Raw genomic sequence first — 22336 nt, 5'->3', positions numbered from 1 at the left:
GCCTGTGGAATGTTTGATCCACTCCTCTTCAATGGCTGTGCAAAGTTGCTGGATATTGGTAGGACCTGGAACACACTGTCATAAACGCAGATCCAGAGCATCCCAAACATGCTCAATGGGTGACAAATCCGGTGAGTATGCTGGCCATGCAAGAACTGGGATGTTTTCAATTTCCAGGAATTGTTTACAGATCCTTGCAACATGGGGCCGTGCATTATTATGCTGCAACATAAGGTGATTGTCATGAATGAATGGCACAACAATTGGCCGCAGGATCTCATCACGGTATCTCTGTGCATTCAAAATGCCATCAATAGAATGCACCTGTGTTCGTTGTCCATACCATACGCCTGTCCATACCATACGCCTGTCCATACCATAATCCCACCGCCACCATGGGCCACTCGATCCACAATCTTGACATCAGCAAACCGCTCACCCACACGACACCATACACACTATCTGCTCTGTACAGTGAAAATCGGGATTCATCTGTGAAGAAAACATCTCTCCTCTCCAAAGTGACAGACGCCATTGAATGAGAGCATTTGCCCACTCATGTCAGATACAGTGACATACTACAGTCAGGTCGAGACCCTGATGAGGATGACGAGCATGCAGATGAGCTTCCCTCAGACGGTTTCTGACAGTTTGTGCAGAAATTCTTTGGTTATGAAAAGCAATTGTTGCAGCAGCTGTCCGGGTGGCTGCTCTCAGACGATCTTGGAAGTGAAGAGTCTGGATGTGGAGGTCCTGTGGGGTTACACGTGGTCTGTGGTTGTGAGGCCAGTTGAATGTACTGCCAAATTCTCTGAAACCCCTTTGGAAACGGCTTATGGTAGAGAAATGAACATTCAATTCACGAGCAACAGCTCTGGTGGACATTCCTGCAGTCAGCATGCCAATTGCACGCTCGCTCAAAACTTCAAAATCTGTGGCATTGTGCTGTGTGATAAAACTGCACATTTTAGAGCGACCTTTTTTTGTGGCCAGCCTAAGGCTGGCTATACATGTTCAATCTTCTTGTACAATTTTCTGTTCGATTTACCACAAACCACATAATGAGGTCAAAACTAAACAACACTTTCACTTGTATCCAATTAGGCAGGCCTTTGTACTACAAAGTTGAAGATAAATTTCAAGAAAATTGTACAGAAAATTGTATAATGTATGGCCAGCCTAAGGCATCTTGATATGCCATACCTATGCATTGGATAGATTAACCCGGCAAAGGAGAAGTGCTCACTAACACAGATTTAGACAGATTTGTGAACAATATTTGAGAGAAATAGGCCTTTTGTGTACATAGAAAAAGTCTTCCATCTTTGAGTTCAGCTCATGAAAAATGGGGGCAAAAGTGTTGCGTTTTATAATTTTGTTCAGTGTAATTAGCTAAATATGTAATTATTTTTGTTTTATTTTCCCAGTTTTCAAAACAATCGGGAGCTTCTGGTGCCTATCCACTTACTTCTCCACCTTCTTCATACCATAATACTGTTACACCGTCACCTGTAATGATGCACACACAGTCACCAGGTGAGAACATTTGTCTTTGATTTATGTCATTCACTTATCTTACTTTTGCTATGAAAGCCATTGCGTCATTGTATCATTAGGCAGTACTGGGGTTACTACACTACAGCACTACTGGACTACATTACAGCACTACTAGAGTGCTTCTTGGTAAAGAAACTGAATCAAATTGGTTTTCTGCTTACAGAATCAAAGCAAAAAAAAATGTCCAACCTGCTGGTTAATAATGGCTGATCAACTCTAAACAGCACAGCCAAGCAGCTCTGCAGTTTCATCACTTTCAGATCAGCTTTTTTTTTTTTTTTTTCCTTATTGAAACACAGGTTTAGGAAACCCATAGCTTTGTAGATTGTTTTTAGTGCAAACATAAAAAACCTATGTATATCTCACCACCTGATTACCCATGATTTCTCACTTGAAAACATATTTAAAAACTGCTTGTTTGATGTGACAAATGTATATGGCAGTTTATATATATTTTCCCCCGTATGCGAATGTTTGTCAGTAAAAAATAATAAAATGTTCGTTATATTCCCGTGTGTGTGTGTGTGTGTGTGTATATATGTGTGTGTGTTTAGATAGGGCAAGATAGGTTAATCTTAGATTGTTGATGCCAGTGGATTTAGACATTTTAGTATTAGGGTGAACTTCTACTTTAAACAGATTCTAATGAAATATGTAACTAAATGAGCTAGCTTAATGCAGTATAATTCCCATGATTCCTTTGACCCTCAAGGAAAAAAGATTCTACAATTAAGGAATTTAGTCAGAAGATTAAGTCCTGCTGGATCACTTCAGGCTGGCCCCTTTTCTAGCTATAGCTATGTAAAACATTAAGAAGAAGTTTAAACAGTATACTGTTTAAAATCCAATGATGCACGGTCTCACCCTACTCTACACATGCTCAGTGGCTCTTTTTTTTTCTGCACTGTGCTAATGATAGAGGCTGATCTGCTGATAGCCTAAAGATTTACTACTGCTCAGGGACTTTGGGCTTCAGCAAAATGCTAGCCTCCAGCAAGAAGAAACAGGAGCAATGCTGGAGACAATTTACAGGTCACACTAATTTTGGATGCATAATTATTAATGTGGAATGTATGTTCCTAGCAACATGATTTTTCATCCAGTTGTTACGAGTAAAGTTCTGCTTTAAAGCGGAGTTCCACCCTAAAATTATACTTACCTCCATCTTCTCGCTCTGGGTCACCTGAAAAACAAATGGATAATCGCATTTTTTTTTTACTTACCTTGTATAGAAGAAAATATACTTACCTTACTTCCTCTTCCTCCCCTTGGCGGCCACGGCGATTCGTCACTTCCTGGCTTGCAATGATTCCTGGGAGCTGAACGTCATCGCTCCCAGGAATCAATGCGCCTGCACCGGCTCCGACGTCGGTTCCGGTGCAGGTGCCGTTATACCTTGCCAAACAGCTTCTGGGCATGCCCAGAAGCTGTGCAGGGATGACGCTGCGGCACCGGAAGTGATGGCGGGGCCGGTGCAGTGCATCATGGGACCGAAGAAGGCGGAAGAGGACACAGAAGAGGATCGCGCTGGCTTCAAGCTGCCCACACCTGAGATGGCAGCGCTGGACAATACTTTTTCAAGGTAAGTATTTCTTCTAAAAGGTAAGTGCAACCCGGGACAGATCAGAGGCTAGCCATTGTGGAATGCACTAGCCCTGACTGTCCCTGGGGTATTTTTATAAAAAAATTTTTCCCAGGGTGGAATTCCGCTTTAAGTACAAACGTTATTTAACCTAAATGAAATGTGGAATGATTAAACCTTTTTTTTTTTTTTGTGTTCTGTCTCTCTGCTGGGGAGATGCACTAATGTTGACTGTTGTCCTCGGTACAAAAGTTTGAGAAATTCAAACTTTGAGTTGTTTCAGGAGTCAAAGGTGAGAGGACAGGATACAGACCGTAAACAAATACTTCACAAGTGTCATAACCATTCCTTACTCTATCCAAAACTTAAAAAAAAATACTTTAAATGTGCCACAAACTTTACATTTATTAAAAAGTATTAAGCTCACCTCTGCCTTTTTGACTCTAAACACACACCTCTTCCCCATTTCCACCCTCCAGGCCCCGCAGAGCCCTTGTTCTGATATGTTCTAAACACTGCAGACCTGTTCCATAACAGAATAGTTCTTACAAGCTGTGTGTCACTGTCTATTGGTCATATTGCAAAATATTCAGTTTGTCCAATATCTGTGCAGCTGTCTTTCTGGACAGGACATGAGAATATGTGGCTGCACCCATCCACAAAGGAAACAAAACGGTCACAAGTTTTAAAGAGAAGACCCTTGGAGAAGCCAGCTGGATATTTTGTTTCTTGGGCAGGTTGGTCAGGAGCACAGGAAAGCTTTGGGAAAACCATCAGGTGGAAGACCACCCTGTTAGGTGCTGTTCTTGGTCTGTGATTTCTGTTTCTAAGGGAAGACTACTTCTCTGATCCCTAGGATGTCCTCTTTGTACCTAGACTTATTCCATTTTAAGTGCTTGGGGAGAGCAAGTACTGTCTGGTGTCTGCATTCCCCTTAAGAGTTTAGCTGTAGTATTCTAGTAGAGGAAAGCACGTTCCACAATTTTCTAGTTTTTCAGGTTTGAGGTATCTGCTCGTATGTAAACCTAGTAATGTGCTGTTATTTTTAACCCCTTATGCTGGTGGTAAGAATATGCACGGGGAAAAGGATAATGATTGCAGTGGACGATTTGTGCACATCCTGATTCGCCATGATGAGGTGGCCAAAGTGAAGGAGGAGGAAGATGAGCTGGCCTTAAGATGCAAATCTGGCTTAAAATCATTATCAAGTCAAAACCTTTTTTTACTTGAATGCATTCCCTGCATTGAGGTAAAAAACGTCCTACTACCCGTTGCTTACCCCCCACCCCCCCCAATACTTTGCTGAGCCCTTTCTCGATCCAGCGCTGTGTCCGTCTGAAGCAGCTCTGGTCTCCCTTCGTTGGGTTCACAGGAGATATTTAGAGCAGCAAGAGCTATTGATTCCTGCTGCTGTCAATCAAACCAATCATGTGAGGTGGGAGCGAGGGATGGGGCCGCACTGCGCTGTGTGTTTATGGACGCACACTGCTCGACTCAGGAGCACACCCACACGTGTCCTTCATGGCAAATGGCTTCTTGCAATGGGGGCCACAGGAAGGAGGAGGAGTGGACTACGACGGTGGGGTATATCTAGAAGGGGTTAGTGGCCGCTCTGTGCAATGCCATTGGACAGAATAGGTAAGTAAACCTTTTTTCTCTTACGTCCTCCCGACAGTCGCCGCCCCCTTCCAAGTCCTCACCAATGGGTATTGACCTTTGCTCCGTAGGAGTAGCTAGGCAACAAGAATTGTTAATACAAAAGCTTTTAGCATAGACACACCCCTAGGGGCTGTCCCCTCAGTCAATACCTCCCTGCACCAGCATTCCCAACTCAGTTTGATCTTGCCTAGCTCAGGAGTAGCTGGCTTTCCTGTGCTGGGGCTCAGTCTCAGCCTTCTACCCTTTATTTGATTTTATTTCATGTATTTTTCTCTTTTCCTTACTAGCTGTTATTTTGTCAGCCTTAGTTTAGGGATCTTCAAATGAAGAATCGTCATGCGGAGCTGGGTCTCGGACTGGCCGCCCTGGATCCCAGGGCTGAGAGCCAGATGGATCCCCAGCCTGCCATCGAGCGTTCAGCTTAGGTTTTACCCTGGCACATTGAACGACCCATCCCTGTTCGCTGCAGGGATGCTGCCTGTGAGGTGGCTACCTCACTGGACACCATGACTGCGGTCCACAAGCGTCCTGGCTGCGGCACTCCCTGTCTGCCTTGATAGCGTTTTGTCGCTGGAGACGGCTCCCCACGCCATCTGGTACGGTAAGCACCTTCTGTGTGGGTGTCAGTCTGTGGCTATGTAGTACCCCCCATGTCTGTGTAACTGCGGGCTCCCTGTCAGATCCCTGTGTGGCTGCACTGCCTGTGGGCTGCGAGGGGGGGGCCATCCTGCTCTGCTGTTTATTATGCTCTGGGTGCGGTTTTGTGTGCAGACGTGTGTGTGCGGCGGTCGCTGCGGCGATCCGCCATTTTTTCTTTGCCTGAATACTGTGACCGGCCCTGTCCCTGTGCAGCGCCGTGTTTTGGCGCCATTCGCCGCCATTTTGGCGGGCGGTACTCGTCCATGCACATGGCGGCGCCATTTTACTGTAGCCTTCTCCCCCAGCCGAGCGGCCATTTTGCCGGAGCCTTCATAGGCTATATCAGTCAGCCAGCATTGCATCACTTCCTCTTTCTCTGGGAACAGCGATCGGTGGCAGCAGTCAGGTGTGCTCTCTCCAGGTTTTTACCTTCTTGTCCTGTCATTCCTTGCTCAGTGTTATCTATCCCTGCGGGGTCAGTGCATACAGCAGTGTGCGGTGGGCTGCGCTCGCCGTGGTATTAAAGGGCCAGTACCTTTATTACTTTTCTGTACTGGGGCATGGATTCTCAGGATAGCAAGTTTCCCCCCGCCCTGGTGGGGGACCAGGGGGCTGCTGCACCCCCCGAGGGGGCCGATCTGACCGCTGTAGTGGCTTCCTTAGTGTCTCAGGTGCAGATGCTGATGGCTGAACGATCCGCAAAAAGGGCCAGGGTGTCCGTTTCCTCTGATTCAGAGGGCGATGTGGCTGCTGTGGCTGACGTACCCTTCTTGGGGTCCCACTCATCTTTGGACCTTCTGGGGTCCGAGGGAGAGGCTGAGGTGGAGGGGGTTGATGTTTCTCCCCCTGGCTCGCCTGAAGAGCTTGCACTCATGAATGAGCTGATTGCTTCCATAAAGGATACCTTGCACCTGGAGGATGAGCCTACTCCTGCTGCTAGGGTGTCCTCTTTTGGGACACAGAGGGCTCGCAAATCAGCGCAGGTTTTGACCTGCCCTGCTGAATTTCACCATATGGTTAATGAACAGTGGCGCAATTTAAAGAAGCCCTTTACTGTGCCGAATAAGTTTAAACTGCTTTATCCGTTTGCGCCTTCCACCGACGAGCATTGGTGTGTGGCGCCTCTGGATCACGCGGTGGCCATTTTGAACAAAGCTACTGCGGTGCCTTCTGAGGTACCCCGGTTTTCCGGGACCCTACGGACAGGAGAATGGAGTCTCTTGCCCGTCATGCCTATATGGTGGCTGGTTCTATGCTGAAACCTATTTTTGCTTCCATTATGGCGGCACAGGCTGTTGCTGATTGGACAAAGATGCTCGGGCGCACCTTGGTGGCTGATTCAGCTTCACCTACCACGTTGGCTATGGTGGACCAGATCCATCAGGGTGTCATGTACTTGTGCGATGCGGACTTGAATTTAGCTCCCTTGGCTGCGCGCCTGTCCAGGCGTCGTCTGATTTGGCGTCGTCTGATTTGGCTGAAGAATTGGTCGGTCGACCAATCTTCTCGCAAGACACTGGCGGATTTTCCCTACGCGGGATCTCGCCTTTTTGGCGAGGCTTTGGATACCCTGATAAAAGGGGTTTCGGGGGGCAAGAGTACTCTCCTGCCCCAGTCTCACAAGCATAAGTCTTTCCGTGGAAAACTGAATTCCTCGTCTAGGCCCTCTCAGGGGTCCTTTCGTGCCTTTCGGTCGCAGTCCAAGGGCAAGCCCTTCAAAGGCCAAGGCTCCCAGAAGAAGCCGTGGGCGGGGAAGCAGAAGTCCGGCCAGTCCGGTTCAACTTCCCATACCACTTCCGCCTGAAGGGGCGCCCTCACCCGTTTCTGGGGTGGGAGGACGTCTGCGCGGTTTCCTACAACCTTGGCTGGCCCGCATTCTGGACAGATTGGTTCAGGAAATCTTTCGATCTGGTTACAAGATCGAATTTCTCTCTCGGCCGGCGGGCAGATTTTTTCCCTCAAATCTTCAGCTGTCTCCGGAGCGCTTGCAGGATCTGCACCTGGCGGTGCGGGACCTGCGGGTCCAGGGGGAGGTGGTCCCGGTGCCTCATCGGGACAGATTTCGGGGGTTTTACTCCAATCTGTTCACTGTGCCCAGAAAGGAGGGCAAGGTGCGTCCGATTCTGGACTTGAAGGCTCTTAACCGCTTTGTGCGGTTTCGCAAGTTCCGCATGGAATCCCTGCGCTCAGTGGTGGCTGCCCTGAGTCCGGGGGAATTCATGGCCTCCATCGATCTGAAGGATGCGTACCTACACATCCCCATTTTCGAGGGTCACCAGAGGTACCTTCGATTCGCCATTGCGGAGGATCATTACCAATTCGTGGCGTTACCTTTCGGTCTCGCTTCGGCTCCGCGGGTTTTTACCAAAGTGCTGGCGCCGGTTCTGGCCCTGTTGCGAGCACAGGGCATTGCTGTCTTGGGGTATCTGGACAATATCCTGATAAGGTCAAACGCCAGTCAGAGCCTGGTGACCGACCTGTCCACCACGATGCGGACACTGCAGGAGTTCGGTTGGACTATAAACGTTCCGAAGTCGACTCTGTGTCCTTCGGTTCGTCTCCCCTACCTGGGAATGATTCTGGACTCTGTCCAAGCGAAGGTCTTCCTGCCGGAGGACAAGCTCCGGACTCTTCAGGACGAGGTCAGGTCCCTCAGGGACAACCGGCACTCGTCTCTCCGGACATGCATGAGATGTCTAGGTTTAATGGTCTCGTCTTTCGAGGTGATCCCCTTTGCCCAGTTTCACACGCGGGGTCTTCAAGCGGAGATTCTTGCCGAGTGGGACGGGCGGCCGCAATCCCTGGATCTGCGGATCTCGTTGAGCCACAGCACCAGAAGGGATCTTCTGTGGTGGCTCCAGTCCCCGGCGGTGTCGGGGGGCAAGTCTTTTCGTCCATTATCGTGGACGGTACTCACCGCGGATGCCAGCCTGACGGGCGGGGGTGGTGTTCTGGGCGTTCTGTCCGCCCAGGGAACTTGGTCGGGGGAGGAGTCATCCCTTCCGATCAACATTCTGGAATTGAGGGCGATAAAGCTTTGCCTTCTGAGATGGACGGACCGGCTTCGGGGCCGTCCAGTTCGGGTTCAGACGGACAATGCCACCGCGGTGGCCTACATCACCCACCAAGGGGGCACCAGGAGTGCCCGAGCGGCTTGGGAAGTAGCCGACATTCTGTCTTGGGCCGAGACGCACGTCCCGGCGATAACGGCAGTTCACATTCCGGGGGTGGAGAACTGGCAGGCGGATTATCTAAATCACCAGACCCTGGACCAGGGAGAATGGTCCCTTCACCCGGATGTCTTCCAGATGTTGTGCGCGAAGTGGGGTTCCCCGGATGTGGACCTGTTAGCGTCTCGTCTGAACAACAAGGTGGAAAGGTTCGTGGCAAGGACGCGCGATCCTCAGGCAGACGCCTCAGACGCGTTAGTGGCGCCCTGGCATCAGTATCGTCTGATGTATGCCTTTCCACCGATTCAACTGCTGTCCAGGCTTCTTCACAGGTTGGCCTCGGAAGCGCACACGGTGATTCTGGTGGCACCGGACTGGCCTCGCCGGTCTTGGTACGCAGACCTCGTAAATCTGGCAGTCGACGCTCCGTGGCGTCTGCCGCTTCGAGAAGACCTCCTGTCTCAAGGGCCGATATTCCATCCTGCTTTACAGTCGCTGGCTTTAACGGCCTGGCTGTTGAAAGCCAGGTCCTGAAGGATAGGGGTCTCTCCCCTGAGGTCATTCCCACTTTGATCAAGGCTAGAAAAGCCTCTTCGGGGAAGATTTACTACCGTACTTGGAAAGCGTATTTTGCCTGGTGTGAGTCCAGGGGGTATTCCCCTTGCTCATACTCGGTGTCGAGAGTGTTGGCTTTCCTTCAAATGGGAGTGGACCAGCGTTTGGCGTTGGCCACGATTAAGGGTCAGATTTCTGCGCTGGCCGTTCTCTTTCAACGCCCTGTGGCGTCTAATTCATTGGTTAGCACCTTTGTTCAGGGGGTGCGACATTTGGCCCCTCCTAGGAGGGAACCTTTACCTCCATGGGACTTGAACTTGGTTCTGTCCGTGTTGCAACAGGCTCCCTTTGAAAAGATCAGGGAGATCTCGTTGTCTCTGTTATCCAAGAAGGTTGCCTTCTTGGTGGCGATCACTTCGGCTCGCAGGGTGTCGGAGCTGGCGGCTTTGTCCTGCAACTCTCCCTACCTGGTGGTCCACAAGGATAAGGTGGTCCTGCGGCCTAACCCATCTTTTCTTCCGAAAAGGATCTCGGAATTTCACCTAAATTAAGACATTGTCTTGCCTTCGCTATGCGCGAAGCCTAAGCATCCGAAGGAGGTTGCCTTACATTCCTTGGATGTTGTCCGGGCGATCAGGGTTTACCTGTCGTCCACTAAATCTTTTCGCAAGTCGGATTCCCTCTTTGTCCTTCCTGAGGGACCTCGGAAGGGCATGGCGGCGTCGGCTGCGACCATCGCCAAATGGATCAGACAGATCATTGAACAAGCCTATGCCTTGAAGGGGAAGGTTCCTCCCTTCCCTGTGAAGGCGCACTCTACCAGGTCTTTGAGTACCTCTTGGGCTTACCGTCATCAGGCTTCTGTGGCCCAGGTGTGTAAGGCGGCGACTTGGTCGTCCGTTCACACCTTCTCAAAATTCTATAAGGTGGATGTTCAGGCATCGGCTGATGCCTCCTTTGGCCGTAAAGTTCTCAGTGCGGCAGTTTCATAGGGACCCTTGTTTTTGTGGGCCCTTGGTTATTGGGGTGTTTTACCCCTGGGTTACTTGTTTTCCTGGGTTGTTGCTCCTGTTGAGCACGTTTTCCTGTTGCCCAGTTGGTTCTCTTACTGTGGTAAGGTTCCTTTCTCTGATGTGGGTACTGCGTTGCCTTTCTACGGTTGCATCTCCCACCCCTCATGTTTACACTGCTTTGGGACGTCCCATTGGTGAGGACTTGGAAGGGGGCAGCGACTGTCGGAGTAAAGAGAAAACTGAATTTTTGTAAAATCTTACCCTAAAATTCCTTTCTCTGAGTCCTCCGACAGTCGCCCCCCCTCGCCCCTCTTTTGGGGTTTTTGTGTACTCTTACTGCTATGCTACCAAACTGAGTTGGGAATGCTGGTGCAGGGAGGTATTGACTGAGGGGACAGCCCCTAGGTGTGTCTATGCTAAAAGCTTTTGTATTAACAATTCTTGTTGCCTCGCTACTCCTACGGAGCAAAGGTCAATACCCATTGGTGAGGACTTGGAAGGGGGCGGCGACTGTCAGAGGACTCAGAGAAAGGAATTTTACGGTAAGATTTTACAAAAATTGTTTTTATTTTATTTTATGAAAATACCTTTGCAGCCACTTTTAAGTGGATCTTCTGAAAGATATTACAGTGATGCTTGGCAATTAGGAGTAAAGGTTATGGAGTTCCCTGCTTGATCACATGTATTAAGGCTTGCATATACAGGTTAAGTTTTCCTGAAGCACAGGGTTCTCAAAGAATGAATCTTTCATTTCACAAACCTAAAAAGAAGTTTCTCTTCATGTTTTTTTTTTTTTTTCCCCTTAAAAGTTTCAAGAAAAGTTTGACACCTGTGGATTAAATTTCTCAGACTCAATGTGGCTTTTCGCTAAATTTCCTTAAGCACTGACCTGGCTTTTGAGGGTATGGCAATGTTAAAATACCCCCATGAACAGATATTCTCAAAAGGGATTAGGAATATACCTTCTCAAATTTTGAACACTAGCTTGCACAACTGAAGGCACACCTCGAAGCCACCACACCCAGGCAACTAGTCTGAGTCTTTCTGTATATGGATTAAATGGGTATTAAACCCAGTACCAAAAATGTAATATATTGTAGCTACCAATCATTAGATGTTATGGCTGTATTCATTTTCTTTTTTTTTTAGGCTTTTTTCCCCTTGGTTTTCACCTGGTGATCCAGCCAGTGACACAATCCCTGTGTCAGTGTGCCTACACTCTGGATAAATGAGCAGCAGATACACCTTTTGGACAGCAGCATTGTCAACCTGGCGGGAAGATGGTGTTAAATGTGCTAGCAGATTTAGGGCTCTTTCACACGGCCGCTCCCGTGTGAGAGCTCCGCTGCGGGACTTTTTTTTTTCACGGAGCGGATGACATTTGTGTCATCCGCTCCGTATGCCCGCATATCATCCCATCCGTTTGCGGATGATATGCGGACATAATGTAAGTCTATGGCATTTCAGATGTCAGCGGATGACACCGCTGACATCCGATTTCCCTTCCTTTCCGTTTTTTGAACGGATGAAAAAATAGGGTTCTGTTCCGTTCCAAAAAAGGGAACAGAACTGAAAGGAAGAAAATCGGATGTCAGCGGATGGTATTCCGCTGACATCCGCAATGCCATTGACTTACATTATGTCCGCAAATCATCCGCAAAAGAATAGGATGATTTGCGGACAAGCGGAGCGGCCGTGTGAAAGAGCCCTTAGTTTCACTCTCAATTGTATGCACCCCTGTGGGTGTTAAATGGTTTGTCCCTGACTCCTAACTGCTACATCTGCAGGACAGCTTGTTCTGTTGAAAAATAACAGACTTACTGGCTGGATTACCAGATGAAAATAAAGGAAAGAAAAGCTTACAGCCATCAAATCTAAGAATTGGTAAGCTGCAATATAATTGTTTGTTTTTTAGTTTATTACTCCTTCAAGGTTGCAGACTTTATTATGACTGCATCTGTAGAACCTGTCATAGCTTTGGTAAATTAGACACAGCAGACCTTTATAGTTAAAACCATAGCCAGAGAATCCCTTCTTTCGATATTGGTTTTAGTGCCGATACTAGTCATTTAAACGAGTATCGGTATTCGCCTAAATGCTTCCAATTCCGAAACCGATACTTTGCGGTGCGATTTTCGTCAATACAAAATTAAAGGGCGTAAATCGCACTGCAAAAAATCGCATGTGATTTGAACAGGAATACTGTGCAATTCCTGTTTGAATCACATGTAGTTTACCCCACTGCTTGTGTGTCTGTGTAGAAAGGGATTAAAGCGCCATCTAGTGGGCAGTTTAGAACTCACAGTACATGTCTAGTAAGAAATCAGGCAGCTAAAGGGTGCTCACAGGGCTGGAGGAGATTTAGATGCAGTCTGTCCCCAAGCTGACATCACTTTTGCCCTATACCCATGGGGTCCCGGAACTGGGAAATCTCATGCGATTCTTTTGCAGTGTGATTTTTTTTTTTTTAATGTTTTTATTGATGCAAATTGCATGGCAAAGTCGCGGTATTATGTATCGCCGAGTACTTGACCAAAAGTATCGGTACTTACAGATAAAAAATGGTATCCGTGCAAACCTAGTGGTATGCATATTTCAGAAAGCCTGTTTGTACACAGTAGAGCTGCACAATTCTGGGAAAAATAAGAATCACAATTTTTTTGCTTAAAATAGAGATCAGGATTCTCTCATGATTCTCGGCGTAACATCATCTTGTACAAAAACATTGGGCTAACTTTACGTTTTTTTTTTTTTTTTTTTTGTTTTTTTTTTTTAATTCATTAAAATGTCTTTTTTTTCCCAAAAAAACTCAGCTTGAAAGACTAATGCACAAATACAGTGTTACATAAGATTTCAACGATCACCATTTTATTCTCTAGGGTCTCTGCTAAAAAATATATATATTGTTTGGAGGTTCTAAGTAATTTTCTAGCAAGAAAATGCTGATTTTAACTTGTAAGCAACAAGTGTCAGAAAAAGGCTTAGTCTTTGGCCCCTTTCACGCGATCCGCCTTGCGAAGAGCTCCATTCTCTGCTCAGCGGGGATCGATCCCCGCTGAGCCGGCGGATGACAGCTCCGTCTCCGCACTGTGTGCGGAAAGGGAGGTGTCAGAGCCCCGCTGCTCTCTATGGGGAATCAGATGAGAGCGGACCGCCTGTCCGCTCTCATCTCATCCGATCCGATCCCCAGGACGGATGGAAAATAGGGTTTCCGTCCGTCCAGATTTCACGGACAGGATCGGATGCGGATGGCAGCGGGTGTCAGTGGACGTGTCACTGCTGACATCCGCTGCTCCATAGGGCTGAATGGGGCATCCGATCAGATCCGCCTAAAAAACTGACAGGCGGATCTGATCGGAACGCCCGTGTGAAAGAGCCCTTTAAGAGATTAAACGCCCTCACTTACAGACAGAAGTTCATTCCTTGATGTAAAAGAATGAAATTATACATTGTAAAACATTGTATTTATAGTGATCTAGCAGCCTTAACAATGTTGATAAACGTGAAGGCCCTTTTTTTTTTTTTTTTCTTTTTCTTTTTCTTTTAAACAGCCCTGCAAGAATCGAGGACATGCCATTTTAAGATGGGGGGGGGTGGTGAATCGAGATTGCAATTTTTTTTTTTTTTTAACATTATTTGTGCAGCTCTAGTACCCAGGTTGGAAGCTTTAACCACTTGACCTCTGGAAGATTTAACATCCCCCCCCCCCCCCCCCCTTCATGACCAGCCCATTTTTTTGTGATACGGCACTGCATTATTTTAATTGACAATTGTGTGGCTGTTACCTGGAAGTGCAGGATCATGTATAAATACTTAATCATGCGCCCAGCTACCGCCTTTAAAAAAATAAAATAAGTGTTTCCAGTTATTAAAGTTTCTACCTTCCTAAACAGCCTGGCAGAACTAATGACTCTACAAAAGGGAGAAAAGAGTCCATCCTTCTGCAATGCCGAAAAACTCTCCCAGATCCCCAAAGCTTGCACTCTTAGGCTGGCCATACCTTATACAATTTTCTTGTAGATTTACCAAAACCATGTAATACAAGGTCAAACCTAAACACTTCACTTCATTTGTATGCAGTCAGGCAGGCACTTGCACTACATCTAAGGGTCTTTTCACACGGCCGCTCACATGTCCGCAAAAAAATAGGATGATTTGCGGACATAATGTAAGTCAATGGCACTGCGGATGTCAGCGGAATACCATCCGCTGACATCCGATTTGCCTCCTTTCAGTTCTGTTCCGTTTTTTGGAACGGAACAGAACCCTATTTTTTCATCCGTTCAAAAAACGTAAAGGAAGGAAAATCGGATGTCAGCGGTGTCATCCGCTGACATCCGCAATGCCATAGACTTACATTAGGTCCGCATATCATCCGCAAACGGATGGGATGATATGCGGACACACGGAGCGGATGACACAAATGTCATCCGCTCCGTGAAGAAAAAAAAAAAAGTCCTGCAGCGGAGAAAAGCAGCGGAGCGGCCGTGTGAAAGAAGCCTAAGGGAAATTGAACAAGAAAATTGTATAATGTATTTCCAGCTTTACTGCTCTCCTTGGGAAATGGAAAATCTAGAAAAGCCTTTCTCTACCAGAGTTCCTCCAGATGTTGCAAGGGGTTCCTTGAGCAATGTCTGCACCTCAGATAGCTAAAAAGATTGTCAGTTGTTACCTATCTGGAAGGGAGGATTCTTTCTCCAGATGTAAGGAGCATTCTTCCCAGTGACCCTTGCACTAATGTACAGTAAGCTGTTGATAAGGTAGTTTATTGACAGGAGTTCCCCTGAGACTGGAAAGCTATTTCAAGGGTTTCCAGATGGTAAAAAGTTTGAGAAATGCCGATCTAGAAGATTATCCTTCTGGTTCTTAAAATAGGAACAGGGATTTTTTTATATTTATTGCATTATTGTTGTGGTGTAGATGTTCTTTCTACTGGATCCCAAACCTAATACCGTTTACCCAGTCCACCAAATACAAGAATATACAAATAGATTAAAAAAGGATGAAGCCGCCTTCTCTCTAAATGTAAGCGATCTATTTCTTGCTATACTGTGCATTTCCCTCTTTCCAGCTTCTCCTTTTGCTGTTTGGGAAATTGGAACCTGAAAGGGCCTCTGTTAATCTATATCTTCCTCATGGCCAAACCTAACCTGATTCTCAAAGCTACCTCTTGGTGGAAAAATCATTGATCATAGAAAGAAAGGGACACCAAGCAGTCTCATACTGTAATGATTTACTTAATTCCATCAAATGGTTACAAACAAAATGTATACACGCACAAGGATGAGAGTGATGGGCATTGTCACTGTCGAAAGGAGTCCATGCTGTGGTATGGAGCAGCAAGTCAGGCTCAGCCACTGTGGGAGAATGAACCACCACCAGTGGGAAGGAGACCCTAAAAGTAATTTGTGTAAACAATCTCCCCGCAGGATCGCCACTTGGAATGCCACCTGCTTGTGTCCTCTCACAAGAGACGATTGGATACAGGTTTCAAGAAACAAACTGTCCCCTTAGTTTCTTTGTTAGCAGACTGACAAAGGGGGCGACTTGTTTAACGAAACTGGGGAAAATCAGAGTTTGACCCAGTTTGTTGTCTTTTCGCTCTGTTGTATGTTTACATCAGTGGTTAATTTTTACTGCTAGCTGGCTTCTGCAGGGGTTTTCCCAAGCTTCTGATTGGTTGTGTTTTTGTTCTGGTGGAAGTGTCTCCTAGAAACACTTGCGCTGAAAAGTCTAACTCTGATTTTCCTTCTCCAGGAAACTTGCAGAGTTCTCCTAGTGGTGCCCTCAGAGCACCTTCTCCTGCATCTTTTGGCCCCACTCAATCTCCTTCTTCTATTGGGATTTCAATGGTTACATCATCTAATTTTGCTAGTCCTCATGGTGAGTACCTGATTATGATGATTATTCTACACAGTTAAATAATATACTGTGGAACAGCCTCACCTTTCACAATAAGATTTGAAATGCAATGTTTGTAAAATCTCAAAAGTTGTACATGAATGTATGCTGTATACTACGGAGATATTTATGTGAGGTCCATCTCCTATTGGAATACATAGTGCTTTGTTCCTAAGAAAGCAATGTACTATTCATAATCTTTTATGTGTAATGTAGCATATTTGGAATATATGGTAGCTTTGATGCTCTTGTTGAACAGGAATCTAGGTACATACTGTGTGTCACTTCTGAAAGTTTGTAAAATGCCCAAAGTGCTGCAGTCTGGCTCACCCTGTCAACTCCTGTACTTTTGCCATTCTGGTCACTCATTTCAGTGAAGGACTAATAGAAAAGTGTGGGAGACCAAAGGGATGGGCCATCGCTTGGTCTTTGAAGAAATGTGCAGGTGCCACTAAGTTGCCATTCTATGCATTTTAAGAATTTTTGAACAATGATAGTGTTTTAATGTGGGTAATTAGGCCAAGGAACTTTTCAGAATTGTTTCCAGCAATTTGTTACACCTGTGGTAAGTAGTAAGTCGACTAAGGGCTTGATTTATAAAAAAAAGGGGGAAAGAAAATCACGATTTCCTATAGCAACCTAACAGTTGACTTTCTTTCCCCACTTTTTCTACATACATCCTCTTCCACTATGCCACCTTAAAAAAAAACTGTGCCTGCCTAATGACTGAGAAACAAAGTAAAGTTTATAAGCCTTTGCCCCATCACAACAATTTTTTTTTTTGGGGGGGCCCATAACTGACCATGATGCCCCTGCAGAGTCATTGGTAGCTTCATTGAAGGGTTTTCCATAAAATGGGCTGAAGATGGAAAATCCAGCTTTAATGATGAGCTCAGGCATGTTTGGATCCTAGCCACCAGAAATCTCTGTCACCAATACTAAGCCAATCATCTGCGAGTGGGGCATTCCTGGCCCCATGTATACATTGGGTATATATGTATACATGCAGCTGCTGGGTGGGGAATGCTTATGATTGGCCCGCTTCCTGGTGGGCTTGCTAAGGTGGGTTCGGACAATGATCAAAATACTCTTAAGCTCTTCCCTATCCAAGTGCATGCTACAGATGAAATCCTTTAAAGAAATGTAAAACTTTTCTGCTGTCTGGCTATAATTGAGCAGAGTGGCAGAAGTGATTGGTGTTGAAAATTGCAGGAGAAGGGTGTGCAGGTAGGTAACAGCACTTAATCTTAACTGTATTTTATATCAGTGGATTTATCTAGAGCTTCACATGTGACAGTGGGAGTTGAATGTTAAATTGTGTTTGTTTTTATTGCTCAGGTTTCTTTTGTATTACCTGAAACATTGTGTACTTATCTGAATAGGATGCAGATTTGTTTTTTTATTGTTAAACTGGGATACCATTGTGTTGTGTTTGCTCATGATTTTCCATGAGAATCTACCTTTTATGGGGATTTGTTAAATATATTCAGCTAGAAGAATTTGAATATTAAAATGTACCACTGAGCATTTGTCCCAGCGTAGGGTTGTGAAAAGCCTTGTCAGTAAATCAGCTATGTATGTATGTATGTATGCATGCATGTACAGGTATGTAGTCATCAAACTGTAATTCAACACCCAGATCTGCCCATATGTTGCCAGTATAGGTGAGCAGTATCAGTGAAACAATTGCGGATGTTTTTTCAGTTAAGTTTTCACTAATACTGTCATTATTACAAGTACGTCAGCTGACTTCCATGATATTACTACTAAGTAAAAAATAAAACATTTGTTTTCACCACTAAAAGCTACAAGTTATTTTAATTTCTACATACATATTGGTTATAACTGAATTGAAAGCATTCAGAATGATGTAGATCAAGTGCTATGGAAGGATTACAGTGAAAACTTGATAGGGTATATCAGCACATGAAAAAGACATTTGCAAAAAAAGAGAACTTACAATACATATACTTTCTGCCCATTGTATAAGGTAATAATTTGGAAGAGGTTCCCTTTTCTAATTAAAGATAGTTGGTCCCACCAGTTGTCCTTTTTATATCTAGAGCCATCGCTGGATATGACATGCTGAAAACAATGTCAGCTGCAGTCTCTGTTATGAACCTAATAGGACACAACAGGCTTATTGTTTTTCATTCCCCTAAAATAACTGGAGGTATTTGTCTGTGCCTCATCTCTGCCTCCTTTTATTTGCATAAATATGTATGCTCTGGTGAGCTTAACATACATGTTTGTCACCACTTGGCAGGAGCCTCATGTCATTGGGATTGTGCCTGCATGCCCACTGAAATGTCTGCGCACAAAACTGGAACAATTTAGTTTGAACCATTGAAATATAAACAGTATTTGCCTACATAAGTCTGTAGTTACCATCCAGTAGCAGAACCACAAATAATAGTTTTTTTTTTTTTTTTCCACGCATTTTACACATTCTAATATTAATCAGTTTTTGTTGTGATTGTTTATTAAATCTTAATCTGCATCTCCCTGAATACCATAATTTTGGTTATAGCCATGCTTTTTTTTTACCAGTTTAATATCCCTATAAATCCATTCATAGCAGTGGCAATAATGTGATCAAATTTCATTTTACAACCTGCACAGGTACATTAGACCCTAGTTCTCCGTACACCATGATGTCACCCAGCCAACGTGCAGGCAATTGGCCAGGGTCTCCTCAAGTGTCTGGTCCTTCTCCAGCAGCTCGCATGCCTGGAATGTCACCAGCAAATCCATCTCTTCACTCTCCTGTCCCAGATGCGTCTCACTCCCCTCGAGCTGGAACAAGTATGTTGTGGTTCCAATCATGCTCTCATTTAGTAATTCTAGCTCATTGCTCTTCTAGAGCTTCTCGTCACAAGATCAGCTACAAATGTATAACGCTTTTCACAAAATTTCAGTCTGGATGCTAGCATATCTTAAAACTTATATAAGCTTACCCCATTTATATTGTAAGTTACAGTTCAGATAAGACGTTGATCACAGATTAAACACTTAAAAAAGATGATTTAGAATAATGGTAGCCATTCAGTGGGATTTGTAGTTGTCTTCATATAACCGTTATATACTGGGGGGGGGGGGGGGGGAACCTGGGTGACCTAATTATTTCCTGGCTTTTTTTTGGGGGGGGGGGGTAAATCACTATATCCAGACCAGTGTTCCCGGCTTTGTTTCCCCCACACTAAAGTTTCAAGTTTCCTCCAAAATACAATCAGGCATTTGCCACAACAGACTGGGTGTGTGGATAGACCTTGATGTTTAGCTGCAGTTCATAGCACTTTAATCACCAAGGGAATATAAAAAGCCTCAATGGAAAATCACTTTTAGTTGGATAGACCTTTTAAATTCCCACTTTCTTTCATGTAATATTGGCATCTAAACAGAACCAACGACAATTCCTCTGTGATCAGTGTCAGCATGGGGAGTTTATCTAGAGCTAGAAAGACCCTTGTCTGTTTTGTCGCTCTAAATATCAACTCGTGGACTGTTGTCTCAGCATCTTGTGTATATTGCATGCTACTGGTGATTTACTTTTGCTTTTTATCTTGAAAGTCTTGCAGATCATTTCCAATATTCTATTTTCGTTATTTGTTCCTTTAGGCATCTTGCACAAGTTACTAAATATATATTTATTTTTATTCCTAAGGCTCTCAGTCAATGCCAACAAACATGCCTCCACCTCGCAAGCTACCTCAACGTTCATGGGCTGCATCTATCCCCACCATCCTCACTCACAGTGCCTTGCACGTCTTACTCCTGCCGTCTCCTACTCCTGGGTTATCACCAGCTTTGGCAGGAAGCTACCTGTGTTCTCCTCTTGAAAGGTTCCTCGGCTCAGTTAACATGAGGCGGCATCTTCAAAGGATAATCCAACAGGAGACTGTACGTACAGCATTTAGAGTAATCCAAAGTTTGACTTCACATGCCTAAGGCTCATTCGTATCTGTGTGATTTAACCATAGTCAGTCCTTGGAAGATGCCTACCACTGCACTTTGACACTGCACACCCATACCTGCATCGAGCAGTTTGGGTGTGCTTTAAAAAGTGAACCACACAGGTGTGAACTGATCCTTTGTATAAATATTCCCGTTATCTTGTGGTTTTCTTATGGTCACACCCTGCACGCATATGTGCACACACATACTCACGCGCGCACACACACTAACCCTATACACTAACACTATAAACTCTGATGGTAACAAGCTCTTTGTTTTGTAGTCATCTTTGACTTTATGTACTACTAATGTTAGTTAACTAATCAGTGTACAAGGGATGTTTACTGCTGGCCATACCTTGTACAATTTTCCTTTAGCTTTACCCTAATAGTATAATATAAGGTCAAACCTAAACACTTTTTAATTTGTATGCAGTCAGGCAGGCCCTTGCTCTACATAGTTGAAGGTTAATGTTTGAGTGCTTCCGTTAGTATACCGCTTCCTGCAGTCTGAACATAGATATGAGATATTAAAGCCGCAATATACAAGACTAGCCAACAATAGCTTGTATAAAACTGGAAGGTTTATTTGACAAACCCACACAGAATATATACTACATAGGAGGACATCCCCTCCTGACCATATTACCATAACAATACAAACTGTAACCAGAAACATAATTAACCTGTGCTAATTACCTAGTCACTTAACTCAGCCTGGTTGAGTAGACTAGACTATTCAGTCTCAACAACAGTGAATACAAGGGACACATTTTTACAAGTATAAACACATCCCACAAGGGTTTGCTAGCAGAGACAATAGGTGTTCCAATTAACCATGGCATCCACATCTAAGCAATGCTTTGATCAGGAATTGCAGACGGCATGGTAATGGTCTACAACAGGCTATATGGCAAAGCTTATAAAATGTCCCATTTGAAGTAATCCAAACCACATTCTAAGTGTCCATTATTTTCTCGGTCACCCTGTGCCCCTAATAGACCCAGAGTGACTTACACATAAGAGGGGCATGGGGAGTTGAAACAAGGGTTTCCCAACCTCTCCAAGGGAAGCTGGGTTCCACGGGCGCCCCACCCAAAGTGACTCCCATCACAGCCAGCTTTACTGTTTGTACTCAACTCAACAAAAATTGAAAGTTTTTTTAGTCTGTGTCTAATTCGTTATTTTTGCATTTAGATTTTCATATATATTTAAATGAATTCATTCTTGCAGCTTCAACTCATAAACTCCAATGAACCCGGGGTAATCATGTTCAAAACTGATGTGCTAAAATGCCGAGTTGCTCTTAACCCCACTACAAATCAGACTTTACAGCTGAAAGTAACCCCAGAGAATGCTGGGCAGTGGAAGCCAGAGGAGCTGCAGGTCTTGGAAAAGTTCTTTGAAACAAGGGTATGTGTTTTCTGTAAAGTACAACCTAACTGATATGCCCTACTTTGCCAGGCAAACCTTCCAACAAATGGAGTAAAAGAGCAAATCCTAGCAACAAAATTATGTAATAAAGTGTTACTACTTTTCGAAAATGAAAATAAAATGTCTTTGGCAAGTTTCCCTTATTATGTTCAACCATACCTTCTATTTTCATATGCTTGGAATACAGGTGTATTTATAACCTCTGATCCTGCTATTCCCCCGAGCCCGACCCAGGCCAACCGGAAGGATCAACCACTATTGAAATTACTGATCCCCTAAGCGTTGTTGGTACCCGGGAGCTTTGCCACCTCACTGCACATGCACTGTAATTGTGTATGAGTAGAACATTCCGGGAGCTCAGGCACAATTACAGAGCATACCCAGTGAGAGGAGGGTCTAGTTTACCACGCATGCACAATCCAAACCCAGAAGAGGATATGAATTCTAATACATATAAACAAACACAAAATGGAATTTAATTTGGAATTCTAAAGGTAGGAGAGTGCATTAGGAATATATTGGTTACCATTTACACTGCTGAGTAGTAAGATGCCTATCCATCTATTTTAAAAAGAAATTGCTATCCTCTAAACTTTGTGGCTGTGCTAAAAGTAGAGTGTCCATTAAGTTTACTTTTAATCTCATTTTTATGTAGCTACTAGTTGTAGCCCAGTCAACAACATTTTCCAAATTTGTTGGGATAGGAACAGCGCTTCTATTAGCATAGTGCTATTCAATACAGATTCTTTCATATGGAAGAAGATAGAGCTTTAACCAGTAAAAACAGATTCATGGCAATTTAGAAAATGAGCTTGCAAACTGTTGTGATAGGAGTCTAATTTTGCTTAAATGTAATCTATATAGATTCCAGAA

At 44.8% G+C, this 22336-nt stretch overlaps 1 protein-coding gene across 4 annotated transcripts in view; it reads left to right on the top strand.

Annotated features, from left to right (window-relative positions):
- The window catches only part of MED14 (mediator complex subunit 14), a 164672-nt gene that overhangs the window by 105624 nt on the left and 36712 nt on the right, over positions 1-22336 (top strand). Inside the window, exons 23-27 of one of the 4 annotated variants that reach the window (XM_082244537.1) lie at positions 1428-1536; positions 15933-16058; positions 18699-18881; positions 19741-19976; positions 21263-21442. In XM_082244537.1, the coding sequence (XP_082100663.1) occupies positions 1428-1536; positions 15933-16058; positions 18699-18881; positions 19741-19976; positions 21263-21442 (834 nt within the window). The remainder of the gene's footprint in view (positions 1-1427; positions 1537-15932; positions 16059-18698; positions 18882-19740; positions 19977-21262; positions 21443-22336) is intronic. The other 3 variants (XM_082244538.1, XM_082244539.1, XM_082244540.1) reach the window with 3 other exon arrangements.

This window comes from Pelophylax lessonae, assembly GCF_965119305.1.
Source record: "Pelophylax lessonae genome assembly, chromosome: 2".
Lineage (NCBI taxonomy): Eukaryota > Metazoa > Chordata > Amphibia > Anura > Ranidae > Pelophylax > Pelophylax lessonae.
The sequence above is the reverse complement of the archived record's forward strand: the minus strand, read 5'-3'. Positions and strand labels throughout refer to the sequence as shown.